At 47.5% G+C, this 10332-nt stretch overlaps 1 protein-coding gene across 1 annotated transcript; it reads right to left on the bottom strand.

Moving 5' to 3' along the window:
- Nucleotides 1–7210: 7210 nt before the first annotated feature.
- Nucleotides 7211–10332, bottom strand: LOC104049245 (uncharacterized). Its single transcript, XM_009509887.2, has 4 exons — nt 10207–10332; nt 10009–10041; nt 7646–7780; nt 7211–7303 (listed from the first exon to the last, which is right to left on the bottom strand). The coding sequence occupies exons 1-4, from the start codon at nt 10330–10332 to the stop codon at nt 7211–7213; spliced, it is 387 nt and encodes a 128-aa protein (XP_009508182.2).

The following is a 10332-nucleotide window of genomic DNA, read 5'->3' as shown; positions in this document are numbered from 1 at the left end:
GTGGCCTGGGGGGGCACAGTGGCCATGCGAAGCCTAAGCCAGACCTGGGAGGGGGGAGAGCCTTGGATTCAGCGTGCAGGGCAGGAGCTGTCGAGGGGAAGGCACGCTGCCGGAACAGAAGCGGCTACAGACAGAGGCACTGGCTCGCAGGTGCTGGCACCCCTGGGTTGTATCTCCAGGCACTGACCCAGGACACGGCCTGCGGCGGGGCACAGGGACTGCCAGGGCAGGAGGAGAGGCAGGACTGGGGGGTCTGGTTTGGAGTCTTCTGTACCCTCCGTAGCTGGCTCGTGGTTCAAAGCCCATCTCTGGAAAAAGGCTGGCTTCTGAGAGGCAGCGTGGGAGAGGGAGGTGCGTTTTGGGGCATAGCTCACGCAGAAAGCCCAGGAAGGGGTGGCCTGATGGGCAGCCGGTGCTGCTTCACCCTGGCAGGGGCTCAGCCCTGGGGCTGCGGCAGAAGGGGATCACCCTGGGGTGCAGCCAGGCGGAGGGTCCACGATGCTGATGCTTTGAGACGCACAAAGCTTCACCCCAGGGACAGGGGCTGAGCCTCGCCCCCCAGCCCCGTCCTTACTGGAGGGTAGCCAGGCATCATCATTCATCTTCTATAAACAGCACTGGCTCTGTGTGTGCCGGAAGGAAATCCTTGTCTGTAATTTCTCCTGCTCAGAAGCTTACCCGACAAGGACCGTGCCTCTTGCATTTCTGGTCTCCTGTTGCCACCTGCTGTCAGCCGCCCGGATGCCTTTATGGGAGGCTGCTCTGGCTACTGGGTTTTGGAGACTGGATTGCAGGCAGAGGGAGTAAAAAGTCTTGTAGATCAATGTCTGTGCAAATAATTTATAAATAATTTTGCTGATTAACCTTTGTTTCACCAGGAGTTGTGCCTGCTCTCCCCATCTTATGGAGCTGTACTATGAAAAAGTGTGGTTTTTCTTCATAGAAGTTGGATGATAACACTTGAAAACACTGGGAAAATCAGTGTTGGTATGACGAGAGCATGCTTCACTTCTGCGTATTTATTCCTGTATCACAGGACTCTCACCCGTGCTTCAGCAAAGGTCTCTGGAGATGCACCCAAAAAAGGAGTTGTAACGGTGACATGTTGTATCAGACCCAGGAAATTCGGAACAAATGAAATCACTTGGAAACCCTGTGACTACCAGTGCCTTCCCCAGTTGCTCAGCTTCTTCTTTTATGATGTCAAAATTGGTAAGTTTTGCACAAAGCTTTTTCTGTGACTACAAGGACGCTGGAGGAACCCACCTCTCTTGCTCACCAAAAATCTCTTCTCAATCTGTTTCTCATTCCTTTCTCCTAGATTTAAAACTTTTATTTCTTAAAATAATTAATTTACACTGGAATATTTATAGGAAAAAATGCAAGCATCATCCAGGGAGCTAGAAGAAACCCCTTGGTAAGGCAGCCCAAGTGTTTCTCTAGAGTTCTCCTTTTGTGTTCTCCGGCTGAAACCGGAGCCTTTCTTGCAGTGATGAATGAAATTTGGGATGAAGATAGACCAATACCAGGGTAACATCAGGATTTTAAATATAGGCACCAGTGTTACGGAGTGATGGTGTTATCGGTGTCCTGCCTTCTCCGCGCTCTGCTTGAGTCGGGCCATGTACCAGATCGCTGTATTTCAGGCTGTTTTGCAAACCAACCTGCAGCAGGGATGGGATTGCCCCTGAGTTCCTGCCCATTTTTGCTGCCTGATTTCATGGTTTGGGCTGGGATAGAGTTAATTTTCTTCACCATAGCTGGTGCAGTGCTGTGCTTTGGATTGAGGATGAGGATAACATTGATAACACACTGAGGGTTTAGTTGTTGCTGAGCAGTGCTTGTACTCGTCAAGGCCTTTTCCAGCCTCCCACGCTCTGCCAGGGGCACAAGCAGCCGGGAGGGGAGGGGGCACAGCCAAGAGAGCTGACCCCAACAGGCCAAAGGGATATTCCATAGCATGTGACATGATGCCCAGTGTATGACTGGGGGGAGTTGGGCGGGGGGAGCAGCAACTGTGGCTCGGGGACTGGCAGCGTCGGCCAGCGGGTGGTAAGAGGTTGCATCGCTTGGTTTGGGGTTTTTTGTTTCCCCCCAGGTTCCCCCCCTCCTTTCCTTTTCATTATTTAATTACTATTATTATTACTCCTAATTTTATTTTAATTGCAAAACTCTTCTTATCTCAACCCTGAGTTTTCTTACTTTTGACCTGGCGATTCTCTCCCCCATCCCGCTGCGGTGGGGGGAGTGAGCAAGCGGCTGCGTGGGGCTTAGTTGCTGGCTGGGGCTAAACCACGACACCCGAACTCAGAAATAGCTTGCGAGAATTAGGGAGTCTGCGCTGAAAACACAAACTAGATTGCAGGTGCACAGAAAGTTGATTTTTAAAAAAATATATTATACAATCCTGGTTTATTCTGATTGAGAAGCGGAAACGAACGCAAGAGGCAGGTTCATTTGAGGCACCTGACACAGGGTTTTTGGGGGTGAGATGCATCGCCCATGACTGTATTAGCTGCTAACCAGGTCCGTAAACCACTCTTGCAGCGGAGAAATTCCTACTAATCTGAGCTGGCAGCTAAGAGGGACTTTAGGGCTGCGGTTAAGGACAGTCCCACCCTACAAGCCTCAAGCCTGCAGGTTTGTGTGTGTTTCCTGAGAAAGCTGCTTTGGCTGGAAATTTTGGAGTGGCTTTGTCCTGTCTGCAGAGCTGAAGGAGAATGAAGGTGTCAAAGCAACACACACACACACCCCCACCTGCTATTTCACGCTTTCTGTAAAGCCTCTTTTAATGTTTAAGATTCTCCAACCTACTGTGCTTTCCAGGAGCTGATACTTCTAATACAAGTATCAGAAACATTTCTTTCATCTGTTTGTGCCCAGATTTTTTCAGGCAGTCAGGAAGGTGTTTAACAACCTGCACTCTGAAGTCAGTGTACAAGTGCATATCACCTATCAAAATATCTTGAGAAAATGTGAAAGAAATAAAAAAAAATCCATACAGCAGGGCAGGGGAGAGCGTTCAAAGCTAGAAAGCAGCTACAAAAGGCTGAAACTGTCTCCGAATGGCCTCCAGGCAGATAAGAGGCAGAATCACCATTGTGCAAGCTAAAGGTGACTATGGAGTAATTTGCAAAAAGAAGTTTAAAAACAACAACAAAAAAAGATAAATTATTTTTCAGCACCCGCAGCCTCTGCGGGGACACCCAGCAGTGGGAGCTCGTGCCCCGGGCTGGACACAGCCCAAACCGAAAGAAAGAAATGCAGATTCCTGTACCCCGGGCGTCCCAGCCGTAATGCCGGCGGGCACGGTGAGCCTGCGGTGCCGGCTGCCTGGATGGCCTGGCTGATGGAGGCTCCTCTCGCTTCTGGTGGGAGTTGTTTGGGAGGCTGGAGCTCAGCCTGCAAGGAAAGATGTGACCCTTTGAATCAGATCTTTCCTTAGTTTTCATTCCTGTAAAATATTTAGATATTTTGTCTTATCCCAATTCAGATTAAAATGCTGGAAAATCACTTGTAGGTTTTTTTTGGGGGTTGTTTGTTTTTTCCCCTAATCATTTCTAGTTGGTATTACTTAGCTCTGCCTGCTTGGAGTGCTGATCATAGCTGGGTATCGAAAACCCTCTGTAGGGCCAGGGAAGAGGAGGGAAGTAGAGGAAAAGGTTATCAGAAGTAGTCAGGATGGATTTACCAAGGGGAGATCTCGCTTGACCAACCTGATAGCTTTCGATGATGGCATGATTGACTGGGGAGATGAAGTGAGAGCAGTGTGTGTTGTTTATACTGAATTCAGCAAGGCTTCTGACACTGTCTCCCATAACGCCCTCATAGGTAGGCTCAGGAAGTGTGGGTTGGATGAGCAGAGAGGTGGGTTGAGAACTGGCTGAACGGCAAAGCTCAGAGGGTCATGATCAAGAGCACAGGGTCTGGTTGGAGGCCTGTAACTCGCGGTGTTCCCCAGGGGCTGTGCTGGGTCCAGTCCTGTTCAACATATTCATCAATGACCTGGATGATGGGACAGAGCATCCCCTCAGCCAGTTCGCTGGTGACACCAAGCTGGGAGGAGCGGCTGATACACCAGCAGGCCGTGCTGCCACCCAGCGAGCCCTGGCCAGGCTGGAGAGCTGGGCCCAGGGGAGCCTCATGGATTTCAACAAGAGCCAGTGCAGGGTCCTGCCCCTGGGGGGCAACAACCCCCCGCACCAGCACAGGCTGGGGGTGACCCGCTGGAGAGCGGCTCTGCTGAGAGGCCCTGGGGGTGCTGGGGGGCAGCGAGGTGACCCTGAGCCAGCACCGGGCCCTTGGGGCCAAGGGGGCCAGCGGTGCCCTGGGGTGCATGGAAAGGAGTGAGGCCAGCAGGGCGAGGGGGGTTCTCCTCCCCCTCTGCTCTGCCCCAGTGAGGCCACAGCTGCAGGGCTGCGGCCAGTTCTGGGCCCCCCAGTTCAAGAAGGGCAGGGAACTGCTGGAGCAAGGCCAGCGCAGAGCTGCCAAGGGGATCAGGGGCTGGAGCATCTCCCTTGTGAGGAAAGGCTGGGAGACCTGGGCTTGTTCAGCCTGGAGAAGAGAAGGCTGAGGGGGATCTCATCAATGCCTATAAATATCTGAAGGGTGGGTGTCAGGGGGATGGGCCGGGCTCTTTTCAGCGGTGCCCAACGCCAGGCCAAGGGGCCACGGGCACAAGTTGGAACACGGGAGGTTCCCCCTGAACATGAGGACAAACCCCTTCCCTGTGCGGGTGCCAGAGCAGGGGCACAGGCTGCCCAGAGAGGCTGTGGGGTCCCTTCCCTGGAGACATTCACCCCCCGCCTGGACGTGGCCCTGTGCCCCTGCTCTGGGGGTGCCTGCTCCAGCAGGGGTGGGACGGGATGAGCTCCAGATCATCCTTGCCAACCCCCGCCAGTCTGGGATTCTGTCAAGTCTGCACTTGCTGAGTGATGTACAGTTAGCGCAGGACGAACCAATGGCCAGCACCCAGCTTGTGCATTCCCTGCTTTTTATGTGTCCTTCATTACAACATCCTATTTCTAGTATTTTTATAGGCAGACTGCAGAGCTGTCACCTGGGGGATATGCAGATCGGAATTTCATTTTGAGCTATGAGAGCAATAGAGGTCACTTGTGGCGTTTTGGTCTTGGTGGGAATCTACGAGGCCGGGGGCTCCAGAGGCGTGGATCAGGACAGCTCTGGGGATGCTCTTGTTGTGGCAGCCTCCAGCTCCCAGCAGGGGATTGAGAACATTTTTCACCAAAGGTACTTTCTTTGCAAATGTTTATTTGTGAATGGTAAGAGCTGTAAATTCTGTTGCAAGTCTGAGATGCTCGCTTGTTTATTTAAAAGGTATTTATTTTACCTTAGGGACCTCACCAGCTGTTTTTCCCTCTGCAGCATGTTTATCCCCATTGCTTGGGGTTACTCGGGCTAAGTCGGGCAATCAGTATGGGGGGTGCTTGTTCAGGTGCTGGCAGGTGTCTGCATCTGAGAATACGCACCGAGAAACTGTTCAGCTTCGAGCCTCAGACATTGCCACCACCTGGAGCAGTTTCTGCAGTAAGATTGTCAGTTTGAGTCTCTCCCCTTCTATTTTACTGGTTGAAAAGGAGGGAGAGAAACCAGTAAGCTTTTCTATAACCAACCACTTGGGTCTCCACGGCCCATCAGTCCATGTTCTAGCAGGGGCTCCTCAACGCCTCTGTTAAAGTAAAATCAAACGTGCAACCTCAGCTCCGTCACAGAGCTGTGCACCTTAATGGTCTCTCTGGTTTTTAATTTGTGCATTGTTAGAAATAGCTTCTAGCAATAGACTTGTTCGCTCACCTCAAGTGTCTAATTCCCTTGGCCATCAGAGATTTTGCGATAACTAGATTTGCTCAAGTGTGGAAACAGCTTGGAAGAAATTTGTGGGGAAAAAAGGCAGAGACAAACATTTATTCACTTTATTAAAAGTAGTAAAAAATACAGAATAAATATTTTCTCCAAAATACATACATCTATAAAATGTAATATAATTTAATCGACACCATAGAAATAAATTCATACCGATCTCAACATTCCTAGCTTTAGAAAAAAAACATTCATTCTCTAAGTGGTATATGCCCAGATCCTTTACAAATCTTTAGTTGCCAAATTTACACTGATCTACCAAAGCTGCAGGTAGAGGAAAATCTCAGGACGTGCTCCTCAGTGCTTGTGAAAGACTTTGGGCAGAGTGCTAAGCATACCAAATCAAGGTGATCCTATACGCCTGGGCACAATATTCTTGTACTCCTTGCTGGTAAGTGTTATATATAGAGAGAGGGGGGGGAGAGAGAGAGAGAAAGAAGCTTAGGCAGAGCTTAAGAGATGGAATATTGCATGAATATGGCTTTTGAGGTTCATTGTCATCTGGCTTCAAAGCAGTAGCAAAGCCAGCTCTGTGCTGGAAAAGTTTTGCCCGTGTAATTATATTGATTAATCCTCTTTACTGTAGATGGATATGACAACATTGAGATTTTCCCAGTATAGCCATACTAGTTCCCTGAGCTCAAGCACCTATTTCAGCAGCACCAGTTGTGTGCTGTTTAATGGTCTATACACGGGTTCTTGCTCTTCTAGACAGGTTATCGAGAATAATGTCCATTCCGCTGAGGTTATGCAATACCAGCAAGACTTTCCAGCATACATTTCACCGTGAGCCTGAAAAGTTATAGATCCCTAACCCGTATTGCTAGGGCGCGTGCTGTTCTGCCCGACGCTGGTCCACCCTGGTCTGAAAGAAAGGCAAAGGAAATATATTCATATCCCATCTCGATATATCGCTCAGTGTTTATGGCGCAGCGTGCGAAACCCATGGGGCGAGGCAACGGCTAGATAAGGCGCGTAGTGTGAACCAGCTGCTCTTGCTCGCATCCATCTGTATTCATTCTTGCTGTGACTGTTCAGAAATTAACTTGACCTTTTCACAAGAAATCCAAAAAGTTTTATGCCTAGTCAGTCCTTCCGTAATACCCTGCACTATTCGCTCTATCAAGTATTTACATTTTCATCTAGAAAGACGAATGGCACTTGGCCATTGATACTTGCAGAGATTACGTGCCAAACACGAACGAGGACAGGACCACCGAAAGAGATGATGGGCCCTGCTGGAATTTTAACACAAAGGAAGAGTACTTTTAAAACGCATAAACATTTTACTGCTTGTTTAAACTTACAGCGATTCTAGAAACTTCTAAATCTATGCTCTTGCATTCCTTGATGCTTTTCGGATGAACGTCATCAGCTTTTCTATGAATGTTGTTGCATTCTTTCTTTCTGTATCACATTTCCCCTGAAAAGTTAATCAAGAAAATTAAATTACTTAATATTTAACTGCCATGTAAAGCTTTTTAATCTTGAAATAATTTTATAAATTATATTAATTTCCTTAAACCTTAAATAGGCTGGTCACACATAGGAGTCCTTGTTTTAGAGGTGGGCCAAGCTGAAGACTAGAGCAAGGGAAGGGTACAAACATGAAATAATGCCAGGATTTCTTCTTCCATGTACTCAACACAAGTGAATACAGAAATCATTCTCTCTCATAGACATAAGGGCTTTGTTATGAATTATGGATCATGTTTTATTACCTCTCTGCTGCATGATCTCTGATAGACGAGAAATAAATTCCTACCTCTTTTGGCAGGTGTGGTGTGCGTGATGGCTTCAGTCCTTCAAATTTTTGGAAAAAAACACTGAATTTTTTCATGGCTGGATTAGCTTTCAGCTGCTCTGTTCCTTCAAAGATTGTGCTCACACAATTCACATCCTAAGATGGAAGAAACAGCAAAACTGAGATCCAGGAATTTGTAACCATGAACTACAATAAGGTTATGAAAAATCATCCTGAATTATGTCCAGCCTGGGTGGCAAATAAATTGTTACTGACTTTTGGGCTGTTTTGCAAATGCCTTAGGCAAACACACTTAACCGATGCGGATATTTATTTATTCCACAGACAGAAACCTGGCAGATGGTAGTTTCTGCTAGTGTATGTTTTGTAATGTCCAGATGAAGCATATGATTATGCAGAGACGGAGTCCTATCTTGTCTGCAGCCGTCTGAAAAGCAGTTTGATTTCTTACATCTGCTCTTGTCAGCAGATAACCCTGGTTTATGTCTTCAGTCTGGATGCAAGGTGCTTTCTGTCACAGAAGCTAGAACTGTCTGAACACGAGAGAAAGAAAATAAAGGAACCCGAAACTACTCCAAACGTTAACCTCTGCGACAGCTGACATCTGCGTGCCAGAAGAGATGGGGACATGACCATGGCCATGCTGTCATCTCACAGCCGCGTTTGCCTCGTCCCGTCCGTGCACAGGGCGTGCTGGCTCTCTTCTCAAAGCGGTAGCTGGCGTTTGGCTCGGGGACCTTACGGTCTAGGCAAGGCACCAGAAGGGCCAGAACGGATACGGGGCGGAAGCCGAGCGAAGAATGGTGATGGTTGCACTTGCCAGCATGGGGTTGTTTTGGAAGTGGTCAGCTAAACTCACGGAGAAGGAAAGGAGGAGACGATGCTTCCAGCAGCAGCAGGAACAGATTGGAGATGAGTGTAATGGGAGAAGAAAGTGATGAAAAATGAAGCAAAAGCTAATTGGCAAAGGTCAGAGGAAATGCGGACAGCTGGTGAAGGCCGGCATCATGCCCATGACACTCTTCACCAACACGTGGTCTCCTACTAGTCATTCCTAGTTGTTGCATGATGAGGAAGATTGTTTTTCCCACGACCTTTCTTGGGAAGCTGCTTGCTTCTGCCACTGATGAACCACAAACACAGAGACACTGGGAAATTCTCCGTCATCTCTGTATCCAGAGCGCAGGTGAGAGTGAAGCAGTTCTTCTCCCTGGAGGAGAGCCGGGCGGTGGTGCGGTGGGCTGCGGCGGCGCTGCTGGGGACCTCGGCAGGGAGAGGGACGAGCGAGCTGCCGGTGTTCAGCGCTGCTGATTCTGAGTCTGTTTTCCTTATTAAAAACCCATGGTTAAACCCAGCCCAAGCCCCAGCCTGGGAAGAGAGCTCTTCCAGACAGGATCCAGAGGGAAATGACAGAGCTGGGAGCTTTACATCTAATTTACAAGGAATGGGCTGGATTTGCCACCAAAAAAAAGTAACCCACCCTCCTGTAGCTAGTTTATGGCACAACTGTGAACTATTCTGCTCCTTGAATAAATTAATGACTCAGATTGCATTCCCACAAATAGCCAGCTGGCCATGATAGTCATTATCTGAAGAGCTCTGTGCTGGGCTGTGATCTCATGCTGAAACCAAGTTTCCAGTTGGTGCACAGCAGAAAAAAGAAGTCTCATTATCAGCATCTGCCTCAGGAGCGAGTTGTTTAAAATCAGCTCGCAAAGAAAAGAGCCTTTATGCCAAGAGGGAACAGGAGAAATTCACTGGAGATGCAAAAGAAGACGGCAAATGCATAAAGGGGAATTCGATCTGCCAGGCAGACCTCACTCATGGACACGCCGTAGCTGGTGTCTTGTTCTCGGGGCATTAACACCATCCTTCAGGCAAATGTGGTAATGCAACTATTTAATCCCCTTACTGACGGTAAGGGTATAAAAAGCCGTTTCTACAAGGACTAAAAAGAAGCATTTTTGCAGACGGACGAGCAAGAAATGTGAACGAGCTTGTTCTTTCCTTTTTAACTGTCCTTCGTTTAACTAGCTGATTCAGAAAATCATTCTCTGTGTGTGTGTGTTCTGCAGATTTTCTAAAGCACAGAACAAGAATATTTGCTATCCTTGGCTGCTTTTATATCACAGCATATTTTCTTTGACTCAACATTTGGTTGTTTTTAATAACATTTTATATCTTACAATGCCATTTAATAACTTTAATAACACTCTGTATCTCGTAATGGCTACATTGAAAATTATTGTTTGTTCTTAAATACAAGCGGAGTATTTTAGGAGGTAATTTTAAAACTATCTCAATTTCTAATGACTAAGTTTATGAAGAAGTTAATTTTATTTAAAAAAGGGAGTTCTACTTACATCTATATCGTCTGGAGTTTCGATCCTCAGATTCTGAAAAATAATATATTAAGCCTTTCAAATATCACCTTCATGAACACTAACAAAAATAAAATGTCACTTAAATAGATTGTTTGACTTTCAGAAAAGTTAAATGTTCAAGAACAAGAGGATTCAGTATCTCACATTTTAGGTTAGTAAAGTGGAAATTGCATTTACCTGAATGTCCTTTGCCATTGACTCATACATTTGCTGTAATAATGTCAGTAACTCAGCCATGCTGCTCATCTGGGGAGCAGCAGAGATGCCTGCAGCCAGCAAAAGAAGGTAGAGATGGGTCTTCAT

The sequence above is a fragment of the Phalacrocorax carbo genome, chromosome 8 (genome assembly GCF_963921805.1).
Source record: "Phalacrocorax carbo chromosome 8, bPhaCar2.1, whole genome shotgun sequence".
In the NCBI taxonomy this organism is placed as follows: Eukaryota; Metazoa; Chordata; class Aves; order Suliformes; family Phalacrocoracidae; genus Phalacrocorax; species Phalacrocorax carbo.
This window is presented reverse-complemented; position numbering and strand designations above follow the sequence as displayed.

Coding starts and splice junctions, on each gene's coding strand:
- LOC104049245 (XM_009509887.2), bottom strand. CDS start 10,332: ATGAAGACCCATCTCTACCTTCTTTTGCTGGCTGCAGGCATCTCTGCT. Junction 10,042..10,206: donor CAATGGCAAAGGACATTCAG/GTAAATGCAATT, acceptor ATTATTTTTCAG/AATCTGAGGATCGAAACTCC. Junction 7,304..7,645: donor CACCACACCTGCCAAAAGAG/GTAGGAATTTAT, acceptor TTAACTTTTCAG/GGGAAATGTGATACAGAAAG.